Source organism: Chlamydomonas reinhardtii, chromosome 3, assembly GCF_000002595.2.
Source record: "Chlamydomonas reinhardtii strain CC-503 cw92 mt+ chromosome 3, whole genome shotgun sequence".
NCBI lineage: Eukaryota > Viridiplantae > Chlorophyta > Chlorophyceae > Chlamydomonadales > Chlamydomonadaceae > Chlamydomonas > Chlamydomonas reinhardtii.
Genome location: NC_057006.1, coordinates 8,995,059 through 9,017,456, shown reverse-complemented (window position 1 = coordinate 9,017,456; position 22,398 = coordinate 8,995,059). Strand labels below are relative to the sequence as shown.

The 22,398-nt window shown below is 65.1% G+C and overlaps 3 protein-coding genes across 4 annotated transcripts; 2 read left to right on the top strand and 1 right to left on the bottom strand.

Moving 5' to 3' along the window:
* Positions 1–351: 351 nt before the first annotated feature.
* On the top strand, positions 352–8,907 carry CHLRE_03g209953v5 (uncharacterized protein). Of its 2 annotated transcripts, none has more exons than XM_043061572.1 (9): positions 352–1,315; positions 2,467–2,617; positions 2,861–2,914; positions 3,062–4,496; positions 4,739–4,830; positions 5,013–5,634; positions 6,125–6,201; positions 6,470–8,059; positions 8,267–8,907. In XM_043061572.1, exons 1-9 carry the CDS (start codon positions 1,128–1,130, stop codon positions 8,318–8,320), a joined length of 4,263 nt encoding a protein of 1,420 aa, XP_042926701.1. In that variant the 5' UTR covers positions 352–1,127; the 3' UTR covers positions 8,321–8,907. The 2 variants fall into 2 exon arrangements, with proteins under 2 accessions (XP_042926701.1, XP_042926700.1); XM_043061571.1 differs by having other exon boundaries at positions 5,013–5,793.
* A 3,499-nt stretch (positions 8,908–12,406) lies between these two features.
* Positions 12,407–15,395, bottom strand: CHLRE_03g209841v5 (uncharacterized protein). Its single transcript, XM_043061570.1, has 8 exons — positions 15,237–15,395; positions 14,982–15,036; positions 14,540–14,573; positions 14,309–14,338; positions 13,991–14,036; positions 13,592–13,706; positions 13,205–13,302; positions 12,407–12,874 (listed from the first exon to the last, which is right to left on the bottom strand). Exons 1-8 carry the CDS (start codon positions 15,321–15,323, stop codon positions 12,863–12,865), a joined length of 477 nt encoding a protein of 158 aa, XP_042926699.1. The 5' UTR covers positions 15,324–15,395; the 3' UTR covers positions 12,407–12,862.
* A 130-nt stretch (positions 15,396–15,525) lies between these two features.
* Positions 15,526–22,361, top strand: CHLRE_03g209729v5 (uncharacterized protein). The gene is made up of 10 exons (XM_043061569.1): positions 15,526–15,806; positions 15,924–16,043; positions 16,233–16,699; positions 16,828–18,681; positions 18,804–19,027; positions 19,112–19,342; positions 19,485–19,844; positions 19,982–20,326; positions 20,504–20,696; positions 20,870–22,361. Exons 1-10 carry the CDS (start codon positions 15,755–15,757, stop codon positions 21,812–21,814), a joined length of 4,791 nt encoding a protein of 1,596 aa, XP_042926698.1. The 5' UTR covers positions 15,526–15,754; the 3' UTR covers positions 21,815–22,361.
* The last annotated feature ends 37 nt before the right edge of the window (positions 22,362–22,398 follow it).

Genomic DNA, 22,398 nt, shown 5'->3' with positions numbered 1-22,398 from the left:
TCAACTTCTGTTGCGCATTGCTACACTGCATCACTGCCTGTGGCTGCAGCGTGCCTTCAACCGATACCAGTAGGCAGGGAAAGCCAAGTTTCCGTCTTTGGTGCCCTCATGCCTACAAATGCACACAACAATACGGGCAATCTATGTTGCTGCATGGAGGGCCACCGCCAGGGGACAGCCCTACCCCCTGACTACCGCCAACAAATCGCGCGCACGCACCCACGCGCACCCCTGCAACGACGCAGGGCTGCAAAGCTGCGCGTGGCGAAGCCGTACACGTGCACGACAGAGGCAATGCACAGCTGGAGTTATCAGTCCATGCATGCGCGGCCGCAATACACTGACAAATGGCGGTACATTCAGCGTGATTGACACCCAGACTGTCGTGTAAAGCACTGGGGTCCGGTACCCAGTCAAGAACTGCATCCAGTGCCCTGCTGAAGCGCCCGTGCCTGTGATCGACCAGCTGGAGTTTTGGGGTCTTTAAAATCGTGATACTGCTTTTCTGATCTTTGTATATATAGAAGAAGCCGAGTCCCGATCGATTTGCGATCGACGAACGGGCATATCCGGCACTTCCGTAACGATGGCGCGTGTGCATAGTTTTACTCCGGGACGATTTCCTGATGGCTAGGTGTTAGAGTTGTCGCAATCTTCGTATCCCGATTCTTTATTTTTAAGTCTGAAATGTGCAGATCGGCCTTCAACTGATGTCATAAACTGCGCATTCGAGTCGCTTTCTGCAAGAAATTGCTTATTGTTGGAGGCATAATCCAATCTTAGCGTCGGAACAGGGTTTGCAATCGGACACACGCCTGTAACCAGTTTTTCCCATTGAGACGACCGCAGTCGAGCGTCGCCGCTTTGACAGCAGAGAGTTGCATCGCCACGCTAGTGGTCTTACTAGTGCACCTGTCAGACGCTAGTGACATATACACGGATAAGCCACACCGCGAGGTTGCTCTCAAGCAATTCAAACCTGCCTATTATCAAGAGACCTGAGTCGCCTGCGTAACGCAAGGCGATATGAGACAACTGAACTGGTAGAGAATCAGGCCAAGCCGAAGCCGGTGGACGAGGACCGCATGGAAACATCTCGCGGGCCCGTGCGCGAGGAGGTGGAGGCTATGGAGGCCCTGGCCGCGTTAAGTGGAGGTCACGGACATGCCCCTGCGGCGGGCGTTCTCAGCAGGAGAAAGCTGCCAAGCGAAACTGCGCAGCAAGGGCAGCCCCCGCTCCACCCTCTGGGCTTTAGAGGGGTCTGCTACAATAGGATGACTCGGCGATGGCAGGCTGGCATCGCGGCTCACGGCAGGTGCGTAGCACTAAAAGTGCCTTGGTTGGGCCACCTCGGGCCCTGGTCGCTGGAGGGCGTTTGGGGCTCGGCTGCCGGCCTAATTACTACATATATGCTATATATGTAATTGTGGCACTGCTGGAAGTGGTAGTACGCGTGGGTGCGGGCCAGTCGGCGACCGGTCCATTTCGGTCGCTAGCCCCAATTTGGACCACCCCGGCAAACCCCACCTCCACACCCCGGCGCGCTAATTTTGCGTATGCTATGATATCTATGGACATTATAACAACATCAGGAGTGGCATGGGCAGTCTCGCGGGGCCTCCGCGAGCTTCCGCACTCGAAATTGCCGCGCATGGCCGGGCGCAGGGTCAGGTCGCGTGTAATGCGGTCAATAGTCCGTCCGCGGCTTCCTCAAATCCACTTGGATGCACGATGCATTGAAATGCAGAGCGCTGGGGCACAAAGACGGGCTCGGGCGGCAAAGCCTCTTCGCTCGTGCTGGTCCATCGGGCATTGCACAGTCGCGAGCTTGAGTTAGAAGCCGTGTTCAACAGCTATGGCTTCCTTAGCTTGTGCTTAAGAAATGCAAAGCTTAAGCGGGGCCCGAACAACGCTCCTGGGTGGCAAAGGTGTCGATGGCCCAAATTTTGGTCGGCCCAAACGCGGTTGCGGGCCTCCGGGGGCCTCCGAAGACCGGCCGCCATGGCACAGCTTTGCCTTTATACATATATATTGATACTGCCGCGGCGGCATGCTTAATTGCTGGCCGTATGCGCCAAACGAGCGGGTGGTCCAATTTGGGGCACCCTAGGAATTAGGCACCTTTAGTGCTACATATGGTTCTGCATCGCTTGCCTGCTCTGGGTGGTGGTGTTCCAGGCGGTTTTGCTTGACTTGTATAGGCTTGGTATCAGCGAGCAGGTGCTGAAAGGTAGCACGGGCTTGTCCGGGCTAAGCTTTGTAGCCAAGACTAACGCAAAACTGATGGCCTAACAAACGGGCAAACCGGCCGAGCGTCGTTTTGCTAAGATCCCAGCGCTCCAGAAGCTCAAGGACAATGCTTGGGCTGCGACTCCATTGGGCTTTCAGCGCGTAGACTTGGTGTTCTGATGTAAGTGTGGACGCGCTGACTCGGGTGACTCCAAACGCTCCCATGGTTTACAACAGGGCCATATCCCTGGGCGCGTTCGACGCTGAGGAAGACGCCGCGCGCATCTACGACAAAGCAGCTCTGCGAATCCGCGGCCTTAAGGCGACAGTCAACTTCCCCGTGCGGGACTACCTGTTGCCTGATGGCGCCCTCGCGCTGGACCTGCAGGTAGGGACTGAGTAGCGGCTTCTCCCTCGGCTCCACATGATATCCTTTACGGAACCCGTGCCTGCTGCCTATCGTTTGCACTATGCGACCAGCGAACACCGCCTGGCCGGCAGCTGCCGCAGCCTTGCCTCCCAGACGCGTGGCTTGCACCGCTGGCGGCGCGACCCCAACGCGAACATACCGTAACCGGCGAGACGCAACTGCCGGGTGTCAATGCTGCATCATGCTGCTTGGCGGCCGCAGGTAGAGGCGCTGCTGCTGGAGGCGTTTCTGTCCCGAGCGGTGCCGGCGGACGCGGTGAGCACGGGGGCTGTGTCAGCACGGGCGCCTGAGTTGGCCATTAGGGACTCCCGGCCATAGCCACCTCGCCATTTGCTCGCTGTGCATACGACCTAACCCACCTAACTGACTCTCTCAAATCGGTAACTTTTCTGCATGCTGCAGGCGACGGCGGCTGCTGTGGGCGACGTGGTGCGGCAATGCCTGGGCCGTATCAATGGTGCCGACCCCGCGGACCTGCAGGAAGCCGCCGAGGCGCTGGGACCAGGCTACATGCGCCTCATGGGCCTCATTGCTGACGCGGCAGAGCTGTTGGCGGCGTCAGCCGCCACCGGCGTCGGCGCCCCTGGTGGCGGCGGAGGCGCCGCTGCCGCTGGCGGCGCGACTGGCGGAGCCGGCGTGGTGAGCCACGGCAGTGGCGAAGCCGGCGCTGGGGCTGGCACTGGAGCCGGAGTCGGCATTACTGGGAATGGCGACGCTGTGGGCGCGCGCAGCGGCTTGGGGAGGGAAGCTGGTGGGCCGTCTGTGAGCACCGACGGCAGCCAGCGCGCGGACGCCGCCGCTGCGGCCTCGCTGTCAGCGGGCGGAGGGGTGGAGGGGCTGCGCGGCGCCGCCAGCTGCCAGGGCCCAGTCGGCGCGGGCGGCCCATGTGTTGGCGTTGCGCCGGACGGAGGACTCCGCCGCGATAAGCCTGGGCACTCACCGTCGCCAAGCGCCGCAGAGGGTGCCGTCGGCGGCACGACGGTGGCGGCGCGGCGTGCGGGGCCCCCCGAGGCCGCGGCCGCGCCTGACGGCGCCGGCGCGCAGCTGCCGCCCATCCCGCCCATCGCTACGCCTCCCTACCTGCCGCCGAACTTCATGCAGAACATGTGTCAGCTGCTGGCGACGCACACCCGCGCCACCGAGAGCGATCAGCAGCGGCAGCGGGGCAAGGACGCGCCCGCGGCGGCAGCGCCGCCGCCTCCTGCGGTGGTGGTGGCTGTGCGTCAGCTGGAAGAGTTTGGCTTCCCGCTGCCGCTGCTGATGCAGGGCGCAGACCACCTGGCCTCCGCTGGCATCGTGTCGCCCCAGCACTTCAAAATGCTACAAGCGGCCGTGGGCGGCGGCGCAGCCGCCGCCGGCGCCAAGCGCAAGCAGCCTGAAGACGAGGCCGCTGAGGCCCTGCCGCACAAAGACCACTCGGGTGACGTGGACGGCCAGGCGACGAAGCGACGGGAGCTGGAGCGCGTGGGGGAACCCGCGCCTGCGGCGCCCGCCGCCAGCGGCCGCACGCGCAGCCCATCTGTGCCCCCTGCCGGCGCTGGTCTGCGCCTCGACCCGAGCTCGGCGGTGGTTATGGCAGCCGCCACCGTCGCCGCCGGCGCCGCCGGTGGCGTGCCGCTGGCGGCGATGCCGACGGCGCCAACGGAGCAGGCCGCGGTCATGACGGCGATTGAGAACGCCGCGGCGGCGGTGGCGGCGATGCCGCCGGTGGGCCCTGTGCCGCCGGCGCTGGCGCTGGCGGGCAGCGGCCTGATCGGTGGCGGCGGTGGCCCACCGTTGAAGCACATTGGCTTGGGCCGCCGTCTGTTCCAGGCAATTCAGGGCCAGCTGCCGCCAGGTGAGTCTCATCTCAGCTGGGAAATGTGTGGTGCCCCCGTGTGGATTGGCTGTGTGCGACCGGGCCTCTTAGAGCTTGGAGGGAAGCCACAGATTTTGTGGGATGACTGAGAGTATGCCTGTCATAGTGCGTGCGCTTCGTGCTGGTGGGCAGTCATCAACGCGACACAACGCGTTTCTGCCCAGCCAGCCCATTCGCCCGCGGCCCTCCAACCGCCGCACCGTTACGCACCCGCTGCACAGGCTGCGAGCTGGAATCGCTCATGCCGCCCAAGTGCGGATTTGTGGGGGTGCTGTACGCCGCGCCGCCGTCCTGCAGCGCCTCCGGCAACCAGGTGCGCAGGGCCGGCGTGTTGCGTAGGCTCTGTCGCCGCCGGGGTGTGGCCAACACGACAGTATACGAGGGCACGGAGCCCGCGCGGGGGGAGTGCTTGCTGCTTGCAGCGTTGTTGCGTTGCGCGCCGTTGTGCTTGACGCTGTTCTGACGCGGCGCGCACCACCCTTGTGTTGTGCACAGGCGGGCGCGGGGCTGTGGGACGGCGCGGCGGTGCGTGACCTGGGCCTCTACTCCAGCGACCGCGACGCCCGACAGGCCGTCAACAGCGCCGCACGACTGCTCGCAACCACCCTGGCCGCCGCCACCGGGGGTGGCGGCAGCGGCGTAGGAGCCGCCGGCTCCGCAGGCCCCGGCGCTGGCGACGCTGGCGCCGGCCGCGGCGCCATGGCGCCGCCGGCCATGAGGGGCGCCGGCGCAGGTGCCCGCGGCGGCGGCGGCCTGGCGTCCATCAACAGTGCCAGCTTGTTTCGGTCTTCGGGCAACAGCTCCATGTCGGCGGGCGGCACGGGCGCCGTCGCGCCCGCGCCCGCCACGGCGCCGCCGGCGGGTGCGCGGCACGGCGGCCGGCCGCTGGAGCCGGCGCCGTCGGCGGGAGGGCTGTCGACGCTGCGCTCCGGGCCGTCCTTCTCCGGGCCGATGCGGGCGCACGCGGCCGCAGGCGCCGTCACCGCCGGCGGGCGGTTACCGGCCGCCGGCAGCCTGGCGGCGGCGGGCTCGACGGGCAGGCGGGATGGCCCGCTGCGGCAGACACCGGCGCCGCCGCCGCTACTGCGGTCGGAGATGAGTGCGGGCGGCCATCAAGGTGTGGGTGCGGACCGCGTCAGTGGTGGCGGGGGTGTTGGCGGGCCAGGGCCGGTTGTGCGCCGCCGGCCTTCGGGCGGCGCGTCAGCGTCGATGTCGACGGCGCCGAGCGGCTCCACCTGGCTTCAGCAGAGCCTGGAGGGCAGGGGTAGCGTGATGGGTAGGTTTGAGTGCTTGCGGCGTGTGCGGCGTTGAGGGTGCCGACGTCCTGGTGGTGCCCGCGGCTCTTCAGGGGCTGCTCGCTGTGCTTACGCGTGCGGGTGTACAAGCAACAGCGCTTGGGCGCTGTGTCGAGTACGACGACAGGATGTGAAGCACGCCGGTCGGCTGCCACGCCGCTGCCACGCTGCCAGTTGGTGCACGTCTATACGCCCAGCCGCCGCCGCTGCCGCCTCCCCGCAGTGCATTTCGCCGCGCACCTGCTGCTGACTGTGCACTGTGCTGCGTGTGCCAAGTACGTATCCGCAACCCACCCCCATGCCCCGCTGCAGGTCCCTACCTGGTGGGCGGCCCCGACGTGGCGGACGACGGCTCCGTCAACCTGCTGTGCCAGATCCTGGTGCCGCAGGTGCGTGTGAGAGAGGGAGGGCCTGGCCGCGCGTGTGCATGTGCGTGTGTGTGTGTGTGTGTGTGTGTGTGTATGTGTGTGTGTGTGTATGCGGGACGAAGGCGCTGTATGCACTGGCAGTGTGCACGTGTGCTCTGGAGCGCGCGGGAGCATCCGCGACACCCTGTGGCTGCCCTTCCGGCTGGGTCGACGGGCTGCTGGCCTCAGCCTCAGCGGCATAACTCCATGCCTGGCGCTCACGCCCACGCCGCTTCTCCGTCCCGCGCAGGCGGAGCCGCTTACCAGCGACGACCTGAACAACGTCATTGCTCGTTCCCTCACGCCCGCCGCGCTCCAGTCCCTGCTAGGAAACAACGTCACCGCCGCCGCGGCTGCAGCCGCCGTCGCCAACGGTCTCAGCGCCGCCAACCGCGGCCCCCTGCTGGCGCCGGCGCGCCCTAGCCAGCCCAACGGCACCGCACGGCCTGCCCCACCGTTTATGCCGGGACCGGCTCGAGGCGGAGCGGCGGCGGCGCCGCCGCCACCTGGCATGGATCCAAACCCCTTCCGCCAACAGCAATCACTGAACCTACAGGAGGACATGGGGTCGCCCCCCAACCCCTTCCGCCAACATCAGCGCTCCGGCTTGGGTGCGGGCAGCGGCAGTGGCAGTGCCGCCGCGCGCGGCACAAATTGGCTGGCGGCGCCGCCGGGACCTGCTGAGGCGAAGGAAGGCCAAGAGCTGACGATTGAGCAGCAGCAGGATCTGCTGAGGCAAGCCAAGGCAGCGGCGGCAGCGGCGCGCGTGAGCGGCAGCGGTAGCGGCGCCGCGGCGGCGGCGGACGTGCGGCGCCGCACGACAGCGGCGGACGAGGCCCTCGGCCGCATGCCGTCACTAAGTGGCGGCGTCGCCGCCGCCGTGGCCGCGGCGGCGGACGAGGTGTTGTACGCTGGCACTGCGGGAACGGCTTTCGGCTCTGCGGATGCGGCAGCTGCTGGCGGCGGCGGCGGCACGCACGTGGACCTGTTCTTCAGTCGCCGCATGATTGCAGCAGCCTCTGGCTGCGTTTCTGGCGGCGGCGCAGGCGGCAGCGGCGCGGTGCGGCGGACGTCGGGATCCGGCGGGGCCGCTGCGGGCTCGGGTGCGGGCGCGTCGCCGCCCCCGCCACCCCTGGCACCGAAGCAGGAGGCGAGCGGGGAGGGCCTGCCGCTGGGGCCCTGCATACCCGCCGGGGCGGCGGCGCGGGGCGGCGCGGGTGCCGCCCTGCCGCTGGGCCCGCCGCCTCCTCCGCTGCAGCCTCCCGGGGACCTCGACATGGACGATGCGGCAGAGCCGCCCGCGCCCGAGTCCGCCACCGTCAGCAAGGGAAGGTCGGAAGCCGCATCGCCGCCGCTCCCGGAGGTGGCTGCCGCTCCCGACTCCGCCGCTGCCGCCGCCGCCGCCGCCGCCGTCATTGGCTCCGGCTCCGCCTCCTTCGTGAAGGGCGGCGCTGAGCCGAGTCCGGACACAGAGATGGCTGACGCGCCGGCCGACGCGCCCGCAGCGGCGCAAGCTTGGAACCGAGGAGGCAGCAGGGATGGAGCAAACACAAGCAACAGCGCTGCAACCGCCCGGGCTCAGAGCTCGGGCCTGCCAGATGCGAGCGCCTGCCTCACTGGGGATGCAGACGTCACACAGAATGCCCCAAGCCGCGCCACCGGCGCCGCCGAGGGCAATGCGCCGTCGGCAAACGGGCTGTCGCGAAGCGCTGATAGGAGCGGCGACTGCAGTGCTGGTGGCGGCGGCGATGGCGACGGCTCAGCTGCGCCTCGGCTGCAGCGAGCTGTGAGCCGGGAGTTCGCGGCGGTGGCAAACCTGGTTGGCGTGGGGCTGCAGGAGGTGAGCCGGCGACGCACCACGCTAGGAAAGCACTGTTGCTGCGCCCACGTTGCGTTTCGTGGCTGTAGCGGCATAACAGTTGTTTGACAATGGCGGCTATTGTTATGCATTGTGCTTACCAGCACAGCGCAATCTACAAGCACAACCATGCGTGCTCAAATGCCGTTGATTCATGCCGTATGTGTGTTGTCGTGTCCTGTCGTGCAGGCTCTGGCGAAGCTTGCAAAAACTGGCCACCAGGAGTCGCCGCCAAGCAAATGAGAAATTTGCGGGCCGTCCCGTGCACGCGCGCTCTTGGTACGTGCGGTTCATGCGCTGCGTTGTGTTGGCAACCGCACTGGCCGCACCAATTGGCTGCGGCAACATTACGTTTCAGACTGGAAGGGCAGTATTACCGACGACCATGGTGACAACACGAATGGAATGGTCCCCGCAGTCGGGCGTACGACTCGTGTTTGTATTACTCGCGTATCGAATGCACTATTGCTCCCGTAAGTGTGGATGTGAGAGAACGCGTGACGTCGGCACGGCCGGCGCGCTTCGGGGGCTTGTCACAAGTCGGCCATACACTTGCTAATGCTATTTGCTGCGAGATGAGAGATCTGCTCAAGGATCTAATGGGTTATTGCACTCGATCGGCGGGAAGGGAGCCAGACGATGAGTTCATCGCATTTGTACATGTGGGAGGGCGTGTTCCGGCTCGAACTGATGAGATAGCACTGGCTCGGCTCTAGAGAAGGACGTTCAACATTTCAGCACGCTTGCGTGGGCGTATGCATGATTTATGTGGACAACAGCGACAACGGAAACGTTCAGGTTCGTGCTTGGCATGACATGACGTTGGAGCGCGGCGCTGGGAATTGCCCATTCCTCGATGCCCTGACCCCATTCGTTAGGCCATTGAATCACAATACATGCGCTGCCGCAGGGCTGGTTGGTTGATACGCGCACACTTATGCAACACATAAAACATATGGTGATGTCATGCAAGTTGTGGAACGCTGCACTGCACATGCACACTTGCCGACGGCGGGGCTTGGAGCGTGGTTGCGGCTGCGGTGCGCGTCGGCCACGACGGGGCACGCGTCCTGTGAGGGTTAGGGGCGGGTACGGCGCACGTTGCGCCGTGACACTTGCCAGGGATGAAGTTCTGGATCAAGTGTAGTCCAGAGATTGTTAGCACCGGCACAATTTGAAGTCGCCAGTGCATGCTTAACCAGAATAGAACTTCCCGCTTTATTTTCTACTTTCAGCACGGCTCAATGTATGGGGCTGTGCTTGTCATAGTTCGCATACGGCATATCCTGATGCGACCAGAGATAAGGCGATCGCCGTGTGACACCGCTCGGACTAGACTAATATGGGCTGTCTGCATGCCGTGCCTGGGGCGGCGGGGGCGGCCGCGCCGCAGCTAATGTGCTTCTATTTTCTAGCACCGTCAGCGGGAGACACTGAGCAGCAGGTTTATTCCGCTGGATTGGACAAGTCGGTCTTGATGTTGGAAGTTACCCTCGTCAGTATGCAAAACTTGGTTACGGTACTTGTGGTCAGGTGACCAGCCTAAGTTGGTGCGGATCTGATTATCTGAGTTGGTTGGGGGCTGCCATTCTGAGGCACTGCATGTGCAGGAAAGAGCGCGGCAGCGGCGGGCGCAGTGAACCCGTGCCTTGCGGCCGCATTTGGGGCAAGGATTCCTCCTCAGGATACCACTGCAGCATAGCACGGGCACGCAAGCTAACGCACGTATGTTTTCCACGAGGGCCGGTGGGGCGACGACCGTTGGTGGTTGCAGGGTGCGCCTGCTCCTACAACGGCTGGCGCACGCAGCCCGGCATAGGATTGTCGTGTGTGCGCGCGGCAGGCGCTGATGCCGGGAAGGGTCGTGCGTACGCGCCGTTGTCAAACCAAACACACGAGACAGCACTAATGCGTGCATGTGAGCTTTGTTACTGGGCAGGCGTGAAGCCCATTGTTGTGTGGCGCCGGCGCATTGAGGCTTAGGTGGTGTGAATGCAATGGGTGCAAGCGTGGCAACGGCCTGGCGCGGCAAATGGAGGGAGATTGTAGGAGGTCATGGGGTGCAAGTTCGGTGGGAGGTGCTGAGTACCCTAATGGTGTGGGGCCTGATTGCAACACGAATGTCAAGAAGCACGTTGATGCGGCACTGTGGGACAACCTTCATGGTACTTTGGGAGGGCTAGACTCACTGGGATGGTACATTGATGCCAAGAGGGTGCCGGCAACATTGATAGGCGCACAGCCGTTCGCAGCTTTAGCTCGCAGGGTTGTGTGGCGCGATCGCCACTGCAGCTAACTATGGCTGGCAGCCAAGCGCTTCTCCCGATGCTTTTTGATAAAACCCTTTTATAGTGACCAGCCGTACTAGACATGGATGAAGGCGGTGTTGAAGCTGTAGGACACGTGTTGCTTTATAGGTTTGGGGGCGTCTGATGTCTATTGCTTGGCAGCTCAGCTCGCGCGTACGTTCATGGGACCAATGCTTGACATTTGGTGAATACCGTATGCTACCGAAGGCACTCGCGGGCTATTTGTGCGTCAAAGGCCAGACCGCGGGTGTATTAGGCTTTCTGGTTGTTGGGGGCGCTGGCCGGGTCTCCCGTATCCTTGAGCGGTGTTTCCACCCAAACGAGCCATTGGCGACTGGCGAGAGGGTGCCGCCGCGGGCACTACCGTAATGCGGATCTTGGGGTGGGCAATGCAGCAAGAAGGTTGGAGGATTTGGTTGGCGAGGCTCAGGGTGTGTCGCACAAGTTTTGCAACTTACCGATCCACACAACGCCGATCGTCAAGAGCTGGGGTGGATGAATGGAGGCACTGGCGCCCTTGCCGTGGCATCGGCAAGTGGGTGGATGCACGGTGCGGGTGTGGTTGTATTCATGATTTGCACCCTGGATGGATGGATAGCTGCTCCTTATGTGAGCGGCCCAGGTCGGGTGTACGGGCGGCGTGGGCTGGGCAGACCAGCATGCTTGAGCCGCATCCCACGGAGCCCGAAGCCTACGCATCAGACAACCGCAACAGGAGCTGAATGCGAGACGGTGTCTATGAAACGGCAAGAGCAGTCGTTGCTGGAGTTGCTGGCTTTATGAAAGCTCAACATTTGCTAGTTATCTACTTCGCGGTTTGCCCGAGCCTTGTGTGGGGCAGACGCCGCACAGTTTGCCTCAGCTTACACGTAATGGTCGGTTTGCAGGATTTCATGGCCACCTGGTTCGTGTCACCGAGGGTTCAAAACAATCAGGTGCTCAGGCGGGTACCTGATTCACCTGCCCGGGTAGTGGACGCCTTGCGTGCGCGCATGGTAAAGTGGGTGCTGGCTGCGTGGGGCCGTGGACAACGGTATGTGTGTTTTCGTTGGGACCAAGGTCATGATAGTGTTGGGCTGGCGGTCGAGGGCTGTGGGGTGAAACGCGCGGGCCGTGTGCATTCCTTATACCTGTGCGGGCCGCGCGGGAAGTGTGCATTCCTTATACCTGCAACGAGACTAACCGAGCCGCAAGGGCCCCTCGTCTCATGGGGCACGTCGATAATGGGGCATGCATGCAACATCTTAAGTCCCTCACAATGCCAGTACTGCGGCACCCTGCCCCTTACTCGGTCCCATTGCACTCATAACACTGGTACGCGATGGGCGGTGCCCCGAGCTGCAGGTGCGCACGCACGGGTCCGCACTCTGCATGGCTCGAGGGGTGGCGACTGTGGGCTGGCGAGCCGCCTGTGCTGCCAGTGATGCCGCGCATGCTCGAGGCTGCACTGAGAGTCACTCGCGCGAGCGCACGGCCGTGGCGCTGGATGATCCAGCTGCGGTAGGCGGGGGGTATCAACTTCATGAGCCTCAGCTCGGACGAAAGGCGTGAGCATTCTGCTATGTGCGCAGTCCTGGCACTGAGGGGCAGATTCCCGCCTTTGGCGGTTGGCGCATGGTCGCCGCCTGGCGCCTGCATCGGCTGCAGCGCCTGTGCCCGCAGCACAGCAAGCACAGCAGGAGCTGGCAGCGTGGCGGCGTGGACCACTGGCTGCTAGTGGGCAGGTGCGGTGTGCGCTGCGGCCATGCAAGCTGAAGCCGCTGGGGCCTGGGGCGTTTTGTGTGCATAGCCCAGGTCAGCGTGGCTTGCGTGGCCAGCTCCTGGTGACTGGAAGGCCACATGCCAACTAGCTGTGCTGCTGTGCACCCTATTGGTGAGGTCGGGGTGCATGAAAGCGCGTGTCGCCTGATACGACACAGGGATACACCCGGAGATACATCCCGGGCACCAAATTCCCTGGCAAGGCTGGTCAAAAGTAGTAGAGGAAAGGAAAGACTGCGCTGCGCTGAGAGACGAGAACCAGATATGTGTCAACCACACAAGGGCTCTGGAGGGCCGCCCAACTCGCAAGAGCCCCGTGCAGCAACCCTGCCGTACGGCAGTGCCCACGACACCTAGGGCACACCTATCCGCAACACAGCGGCTTCAGGCATTGGCCGGGGCGCCCCTGCCTTGGCACCCTGCCGGACCTCGGCCATCATGTTGGCACCACAACGCCGCCCGGTCTCCCTCTGCGCATGCATGCCGCGTCTCTTCCTAGTCAGGACAGCCCGAAACCGTGGAGCGCGCACCACACACGCCAAAACCGCCATCCGTCCAAACCTCCGTCCGAAACAAAGCCAGCTCAAGCGGGCTTCCCCCCTGACAACTTCAAGGTGCGGCACTCTCCAGCATAGGGAGCCCACCAAAGGCCTCCGCCACCGTGCCCGCACGCCCGCTTGTCCGTCGTACTGTCGCAGCTACACGTCCCTCCAGCTTACAGCTCCGCCTGCGATTAGCGACACGTGAAGGGAAGTGAGGCGGTCAGGAGCTCCCTACCAGCTGCACAAGAGCGGAGAGCAGCGCCATGCTGAACCGGCGAAGGCAACCAGCTCACCGAAACAGCACCCCAGCCCCAGCCGTGCCTTACCCCTCCTTGTTGCCAGCACGCCCCATTTCGCCTGTCAAACCGTAGCGCCCTCATGCCACCCTGCCCGACAGTCGTCCCTCCCAACTCCCAACTCCCGAACCCCCTTCCCTAGTACTAGGAAGTAGTTCCCACTCGCCATGGCCGGCGACCGCCCACGCCTCCCACCCCCAACCCCCGCAGGTGCCTCACCCGCAGCGCCTGGATGAAGACGTTGAGCGCGAAGAAGGAGATGAGGCCCATGGTGGCGGGCCAGGCCTTGGGGCCGGGCCAGTCGCTGTCGTCTTGCTCTGTTGCGGGCGGTGGTCGTGGTGGCGGTGGTAAAGGGGGAGGTGAAGGGAGTTTCAAGGTTGAAAGAAAACAGGATGGGGAGAGGGGGATGCGGAGATGCTGAAAGGTGGGCGGGGGGGGGGCGCACGAGGAAGGTGAGGACAAACCCGTTGCACACGGAGCCCCGGCGCACTCTCCTCTCCGTCCCGCTCCCGCGGCCCCACCACCCCTGCGCCTGTCCCACCGTGCCCTCCCCTCCCCTGCCCTCCTCTTCCCCCCTGCCCTCTCCCGCCGCCCCCCGCCACGCACTGGTGTCCAGTGTGCGCTTGACGCAGTAGGCCAGCATGGCGCCGCTGGACAGCAGCCCCACGATGAAGGCGGGCGTGTACAGCGCGTCGTTGTTGAGCGACACCAGCGCGCAGGCCTGAGGGGGGGGGAGGCAGTGGGTGAGGCGGCGGAGCGAGGAGGCGGAGTGAGGAGGTGGGAGGCAGGCAGTGGTGCGAGAGCGTCAAGTCTCAAGTGCATGGTGAGGAGGCTGAGGGTTTAGGGGCGGCACTGGGATTCGGGTTCGGGGTGTGCACGGGGGTTGCAGGCGGTGCATGTTGTGGAGGGCAGATGGCTGCTGTGGACTGGTGCGGTGTACGTGATGTGTTGGTCCCGCGGCTGCAAGCGTGGCCACCATGCGCACCCAGCCGCGGAAACACGCACCAGGGCAGTGGTGCCCACACCCGCAGCGACCGGCAACACCTCCGGCCTGTGGACATGCACACACATGCGTGTCAAGCAATGTACGACTGAGTGCACATCAGTCATTCGATCAGGCGGCAAGAACTGATACGGAGCTGGGGACCGTAGCTACCGAACACCCACACAACACACGTCACCATGCTGGCACCCACGTGCATATCTGCGCGCCGATCTGCGTCACCACCTTTCCGACTAGGTTTACGGGTAAGCCCCAATACTAATGAACCTGTTTGCCCGCAGGCGCCGAGTCCCGTGTGCGCCCATAGCTGCGTAACCCACCGGCCGGCAGCGCCCTCCGGCAGTTGAGACCTGCAGACACGCACAGCGCATGTGCACATACCAGGTGAGCAACGGCGTGGTACACAGTCATGCAACATCTCGCATGCAGCTCGAAGGAGAGCCCTTGAAGGTTTTGGCAGCTGGGTACAACTAGGTACGGGATAAGTCCCCGTCGAGACAGTACTGGAAGGTGGATCGCCTGAAACCCGGATGCCCGGCACCGCAGCTCACCGCGTGTACAGGCCCTCGGCTCCCAGCACCACAGCTGCAGGGCAACACAACAAAGAGGAATTCACTACAGGTACGGCGGGCAAACGTATGGGTGAGCGCGGGGTTGCTGGAGGAATTCACTACAGGTACGGCGGGCAAACGTATGGGTGAGCGCGGGGTTGCTGGTCCGCCCAAGCGCCCTTGCAACGTGGTAGCCCAATTAAGGTTCCAGAGCAGGCGTGCGCTGTGCCGGTGTGGGTAGGTATGGGGCGAGACGGTGGTGGCAGCATCTGGCGCCGAGAGTGCGCTATCACTTGTTACCCCGCGTTCTCGTTCAAGGGACTCGGCACGGCAACCGAGAATGCCCCAGTACTCCGCTACCACGCCGCGGGCTGCGGCACATGCGGCACCAGCCACACCGGCCTCTCGCAACACCCTGCCGGCCCCCGCCTATGCCGCGCACCGTAAGCGACAGCCTGCTGCAGCACAGCGTAGCTAGTCGAAGCCTCCACGTACGCCTGCAGCCACAATAGCGACAATCGCAGCTCAGCGAACAAGTTGGCAAGGTGGCTGATGGATGGGCGGAACTCGTCGACGCGAGCCTGCTAGATCTCCGAGCTTTGGTATAAACTCCGATACTTGTGTTCAACTCAATACTGTAGGCCAATTGAAAATCCCCTTGTGGCCAGCGCGTGCGTGGGTCGGGAAGCAATCTCACTTGGGTCTTCACCAAACGGGGTGGCATGACCTTGGGCTTGGTTAGCCCGCTGAATGCCTGTCGGCTGGCGCGCATCTGGGTCTGCATGGTTCACGAATTGAGTCTACTTGCAGGCGCTGGCCAGAGCGAAGCGATCAGATAGTCGCTTAAGGACAAATGTTGCTTAAAGACAAATGCACCAAAGAATTATGAGGTCTGCTGTGAGGTTCTCGGACACCCGCACCCGCTGGATCCACGGTCTCCGCGATGGGGAACTGTGATACTCTTGTTATCTCTTAAAAGTGCTCAAATTGAGCATTTGGATTACCAACCTGCAGGACTATGGACAGTGCCTTCGGGGCACGGACAGGAGGAGACAGCTGCTCCGACTTGCCAATCCTTCCTTGCATAATAATGGCTACTGTCATGACGCCTCCCTGAAAAACATTAGATGGATTCAATTTTGAGCTCTGGTTTCCATGCGGACAGAGCCCTCGAGGGGCTTCTGAGCAACGCAGCTTGGACATCCCTGCCGGAGCATGTGCGCGACTACGTGCGGCGCTGCTACAGAGCATCCGCGAGCCACCGTACGTTGCGATATAACACAAAACATCAAGCGCCTTGGCATGCCCTTGGAGTGAGCAGGGGCCACCAGTGGGCCCGCCGCTGCCCTAACACCAACTGCACAAATCACGGTCCTCCTTGCAGGGGGCAGCAGCGGCGACGAGTCGGGCCGCTATCGCGCCTGGCTGCACGCCGCCTGCTGCGAGGCCACGCCGCCGGCCGTGACCCTACAGAGTGGCCATACCTGCGATCTAGCACTTGCAGGTAAGAGGCCCACCCTGTGCCATAGCAAGCGCCAGCGCACACACCCCTTACCAAAGCACCTGCAACCTGGCCCACGCCTCACGGCTCCCTCGGACGCCCGCGCCCGTGCCCGTGTCCGTACGGTAGACCGTCCGTGGCCCTAAGTTCCATTTCCACCATCTCATCGCTAACTCCCTTCGCTCCTTCCAGGCGGTCGCCTGGTCATCTACCGCCACCGCACGCTGCTAGTCATCGGCGGCCGCGCCGCAGGCACGCCCTCACCCAGCCCCGGCCTGCCGCGCGGCCGCTCTGCCGCCGACTCTGGCACCGCTGCGCCCCGCGTGCTGCGCGCTGCCGACACGGGCACCAACACAGAGGAGCGCCACCCCTCCCAGCTCCCCGACCAGAGCCGCATGCACGGCGGCGGCACGGAGCTGCGGCCGCTTAGGGGCGCGGTGCGGCTGCTGCAGCGGCCGACCGAGCCGCACAAGGGCGGCGGCGGTGGTGGGGCTGCGGGCGGCGGCGCGGGTGGTGCCGCGGCGGGGGCAGGGGGTGTCGCGGCGGCGCACTATGATGCCGACACCATGGGCGGTATGGAGTTGGGAGGCGGCCCGGTGGCCTGGGACCAGCCCGCTGGCCGGCTGGCGGTCCGCGGGGCGCCGCTGCCGGCCCTCGAGGTGCGGCTGGAGCTTTCTATTGGGCGCATCGAGCATGCCGTGTCTTGGCGTGTGGATTGCAAGCGGTTCCGCTGTCGTCGCCCAATCGCCCTGATAATGCTTCTTTCCTGGCGATGGAAATAATGCAGGGCTGCGCCGTTGCCACGTACGGCGCCTGTGTGCTCATCCACGGCGGGTTCACGCCCGCGGACGGCAGCGGCGGCCTGGCCGCCATTGCCGCCGCCAGCCCTGGCGCCGCCACGTCAGACCTGCGGGCACTGGTCCTGCAGCCCGACCCCATGCGGCCCCTGCCGGGGGAGCACCGGGTCGTGCGTCGTACTGTCGTACGGCAGCTGATGCCGGACGGGTCGGAGTACGGCGAGGGTGGCGGGGGAGAAGGAGGAGAAGGGGCTGGGGCTGGATTTGGATCTGGATTTGGCCTGGCTGGGGCGCCGCGGAACTGGTGGGAGGCGGTGGGCGGCGCACCCGCGCCGGCGCAGGCAGGTGCAGCCTTGGCGGCTGGCGGCGGAGGCGCCGGTCAGGCTCAGGGTGCAGACGTGTGGCGGCAGCCGCCTGGGTCCGCCGCGGGTGCCGCGCCAGGAGCAGCCGCGCCAGGTGCAGCGCAGTCGGCGCAGGGGACAGACCAACAGCGGCAGCTGGCAGCGGCGGCAGCGGCGGCGGCTGCCGGTTGCGGCGCGTCCCGGCCGTGCGCGCCACCGTCGGCACGTGCGGGTCACCACATGGCTGTGGACAGCCGCACGTGCCGCCTGTGGATGTACGGCGGCTGGCGCCACGTCAGCACCGCCAGCCCCTCCATTTGGGGCTCCGGGGCGTACGGCGGCGCTGCGGATTTAGATGTGGCGGCGGCGCCGCCAGAGCGGCGGCCGGCTGATTCGGAGCCGTGTTGCTACTGGGCGCAGCTGCCTAGCTCGGGTCGGTCAGATGGAGACAGTGGCGGTGGTGGTGGAGCGGCAGCGGGAGGAGGGGCAGCAGGAGCAGGGGCGGCTTGTGCCGCTGGTGGGAATGTGCTTGAGGCAGGGGCAGGTGGAGGCGGCGGTGGCGGTGGCGAGGGAGGTGGCTGCAAGGGAAGCAGCGGTGGCGTGCCGGCGTGGCGGGATGCCGCGTACGTCGGCGGTGAGGCGGTGGTGGAGCAGGTGACGTGGCACCGCCTGCCGCTGGTGGCGGCAGCGAGTGGCAGTAGCACCGGCGACACTGGCAGGTGCAGCAGCAGCACCATGGCGGGCGCCGCCTCAAGGCGAGACGGCGCGGCGGCGGCGACGGCGCCGCCCTTTCCTGACCCGCTGAGGACGCTAGCTGTGCGTGTGCACGACGGCGCCCTGTATGTGCTGTCCACCACCTCGCGCCCGGTGCCCGGTGCACCGCACCACCATCCGCAGCACCTCAAGGCGGCAGCGGCCGCCGGCCGCCACCCCGCCCTCCGCGGCCCGGCGGCGCCGCCCTCGCCCGCCTGCCACCGCTGGCTGCTGCACCGCATTGACACGCGTACGGGACTGTGCCAGCTGCTGCAAGAGCCGCCGGAGCTGCAGTGCATCAGAAACAGCAGCAGCGCCAACACAAGCAATAGCGGTAGCAACGCCGGCGGCGGCTGTAGCGTCAGTGGCGGTGACGTGCCCGTGTACGACGATGACGCGGCGGTAATGGCGGATGACGTACTGCCTTACTTTTACGTGTACGGCAGCAGACAGCTGAGTCATGCCGGCGCCCCTTTCGAGCCGGCCATCTTCCGATTGGACCTCCGGGCGGCGGCTGCGGCAGTGGCTGCAGCCAAGGAGCCTGGCAGTGGCGGCGGCGACGGCTGCAGCGGCGACTTCAGTGGTGGTGGGGGATGGTGGGAGCGGGTGCCGGTGGCGGGAGCTCAGCGACTGCACGCGGCGCGTGGGGCGCTGGGCGCGGCGAGCGGCGGCACAGTGGTGCTGGTGGGCGGTGTGCGGGACGCGCGGCGGGGTGTGGAGGCGCGGGTGCAGGTGGCGCTGCCGCCGCTGGTGAGTTGGGGGTGCCGAGGTTGCATAAGGGCATGCACAGGAATGCCGCTTGCCGTCACAAAAGATCTTCAGGCTACCGTGTTTGGTTTTCAAGCATGTTAACAATGCTTCACTCTTGCCAGGCGCCTCCGAGCGGAGGCTACGGTGGCGGCGGCGGTGCGCAGCAGCGGCCCGGCTCTGATGACCTGGCTGCGGCCCGCTGCCGGCGTGTGCTGGCGGAGCGGCTGCGGGCGGCGGCGCCGCGCGAGGTGCACTTTGCGCACCCGGACGCGCACGCCGGCGGCAAGCCCTGTCCCGTGCTGGCGGCGGCTCTGGCGCTGTACTCACGAAGCAGCCTGTTCGACGAGTGAGTGCTGCTGTTTAGCGCTCTTAACAGTGTTAGTAGCAGGCTAACAGTTTGGCACTTACCGTTTTCACGAATTACCCGCAGCTTCTTTCTTGGGACGCTAGATGACGAGGACGATGAAGGCTTCGGTGGCGGTCGTGGCGGCGAGCTGTCGTTGTCGCCAGGTGGCACCAAGCGCCCGCGCGCCCCCGCGCCTGTTGGCATGTCGCTGCCGGGTCACGAGCCGCTGGTGGTGGCGGCGGCGGCGGCGTGGGTGATGGGCCGCAGTGCCGTGCGGCCGGAGTGGGACGCGGCCTTCATCGGGCAGCTGTTCGAGTGAGTGGACTGCGCATTGGGAGTGAGCAGCGCGCAGTGTGTCGCTCCGTCTGCATCACCATTGCCTGCACACGCACGCATGCATAGTTCGCCTTACTCTCAATGCATGCAGCCCAGTAACGTCAAACCCCAATGCACGCAGCCTGGCGCGCTGCTGGGAGCTGGCTGCGCTGCAGCACGAGTGTGTGCGCGCGGTGGTGCGGCGCGGCCCCCTGCTGCCGCTGCAGCAGCTGCCGGCGGCGCTGTCGCTGTGGGAGCAGGCGCGGCAGGCGGCGGCCGACGACGAAGCTGTGGCGGCTGCAGCTGCTGCTGGGACCGCTGCTAGAGCGGCGGCAGTAGCGTCAGCCGCCGCAACAGCAACTGGGCAAGGCGGTGGGGCGACTAGCGCCGCTCCTTGCGTTCTTGAAGCAGCAGCTGCTGGCGGCGCCGCCGTCGGGTCGGGCTGGTCGGCGCTCAGGCCCATGCGGCAGCTTGCGGAAGGGTGGAGGCGGCGGCTGGAGAGGTGAGCGTGCGGATCGAGCCAGGATGAGCGGGGATGAGCTGCAACGCCCGTGCGTGTGCTAGTGTATACGAGAGCCCCGGTGCTTACGCCCTGGTGCTGGCGGTGCCCTTGCCTGCTCCGCTGCACCTGCGCTGCAGGTCTGCCAGCGCCACAGCCGCCAGCGGTGGCAATGCCGCCAGTACCACCAGCAGCGGCAGTAGCAGCAAGGAGCTAACAGCGGACAACATGTTTGCGATCATGGAGGCAGCCCGCGCGGCGGCAGCCGTGGCGGAGGCATATGAAGCGGCCGGCGGCAGCAGTAGCAATGACAGTAGCAATGGCGGCGGCAGGAGCTGCAGCAGCAGTGGCTGTAGCAGTGCGCTGTTCAGAGACCTCCAGCACGGCTGTGTGCGGGTGGCGGGGCAGCTACTGCTGCTACAGCCGACTGGCTGCGGGGGCGGCGGCCCGCAGGAGGGCCGTACTGTGGCGTTGTTCGCCTGCCGGTATGTGTGAGGCCCCGGTGCTCTCGACGCACTCACTTTGTTTTGTGGCCCAAATTACATGCTTGAATGTACATCTGCTGGCTTGCCTGCCACTTGACCCTCCATACACCCATCCCCCAACTGCACGCCCTCCCTGTCCTGCTGTTCCCCTGGTCCTACTGCCGTGCTATCGATCAGGTTTGAGGTGATGCCACTGCTGTTCACAGCAATGCGCTGGTGGGAGCGGCGGCTGGCGGCCGCGCTGATGCGGGGTGGTGCCGGAGGCGGCAGCGGCAGCGGTGCGGCTGGCGGTGCGGCCACCGCCCCGCCACCCGCGGCGCCTGTGGCTGAGGAGCTGCGGCAGCTGCTGCTCCTGCTGGCGGAGCTGCAGGTGAAGCCGCCCTCGGGCGCACTTGCGCTTAGCCCTCCATACTCGCCAAGACCGTAATGACGGATTTGTCCGGCATTATATACCAATGTCACGCAGCACTGCCGCGCTCCAGACCTCAGGCAAACATCCTACTCACATTCTCTCCTGGCTCCTGTGTGTGATGCGCCGTACAGGACCTGGACGTTGAGCAGCAGCGCTTGCAGCAGCGGGCGGCACAACGCAACCAGGCCCTGTCCTCCTTGCAGCAGCAGCTGCAATCACAGCCGCACAGCATGTCGCCGCCCGCCAGCAAGCGCGCCCGACAGGCCCAGACGCAGGCCCTGGCTGGGGAGGGCGAGGAGCAGGATGAGGGGGAGGAGAAGCAGCGGGGGGATGTGCCAGCCACGCTGCCAGCCCAGCTGCGGGCCTGGCTGTTTGACGTCCTGCGCCAGCGCACGCAGCCGGTCGCGGCGCTGGCGGTGCTGACGGCGTTTGGGCGCTGCTGCCGTCCTGCCGAGGAGGAGGAGGGGGAGGAGGAGGAGGAAGAGAATGGTGGGTGGCGGCGGGGCGGCAGCGAAAGACAGCCGTCGCTGAGCGCGAGTGCTAGGGCTATAGCAGCCGGAGGCAGCCGCAGTGAAGGCAGCACCACCACCACCACCACTAACAACAACACCTCTAGTGGCAGCGGTCTTCCTGTTCAGGTGGAGGCCGCCCTGTTTGACAAGATGACTCGCCTCACGCCGGCGCAGCTGCTGGCGCTGCCTGTGACGTTCCGCACCCGCGGGCACGCCGACCATACCCGACTGGACCAGGCGCGGCGGCGGCTAGGCGTGGGCGTGGGCAGCAGTGGAGGCGGCTTTGGCGCCGGAAGCGGAGGAGGCGGCAGCAGCGCGGTTGGAGTGGTCCCGGGTGCGGCCGCAGAGCTGCAGGGCAGGCCGCAGCCGCAGGAAAGCTGTGGCGGGCCGCCGGGGCCAGGTGCGCGGGATGGAGCGCTGGCTTCGAGCGGGGGCGGATGCGGCGGCGGCGGCGTGGGGGCCAGCGGTCACAGCAGCTGGGGTGCGGGGCTGCTGCTTGCGAGGCAGTATGCGGAGTGGTTGCAGGCAAAGGAGACGCGAGCTCGGGCGCCTGCGGCAGTGTAGTGGCCACCGAAAGCATATTGGATACCGGGTGCAGGATGAGGAGCGTCTGCAGCGTGTGGGCGTAGGCGCGTGCGATGGAAACAGGAGCTGGCGGGACCGATTGACCTTGGGCAGCAAGTGTGCCTGAAGCCTGAACCCCCTTGGACGGATCGTACTGGCAGCATTTGAACTCTAGATCGAACGCTCTGCCCTGTGCAGTAGTAATGCTGCGCATCTTGAAGCGCCCTACTAATTTCTACTGACAGAGGAAGAAGTATGGCTGCATTACTAAGGGACGCTAAGGGGGGCCAATCAGGGGCGTGGAAGCGGGTTGATGGGTTGGTGTCATCTTTCATGCAGCTCTATATCAATGCTTAACAAATAGGACAATAAGATAATAATATCAATTGTCAGCCAATCGGCTGAGGTTTGCAGGATGGGTTTTTTGGCGGGCTAGCACCAGATCAACGGCTCGGCCCTAGAAAGGTTGACACTTTGGCAAATCCATCACGTACGCGACGAAATAACATTATATGTGGCCATAATGGTAAATGCCGCTAAGAAAGGTCTCTGGCAGCCAGACGCTCCAGCCAGTGATGCCGTTG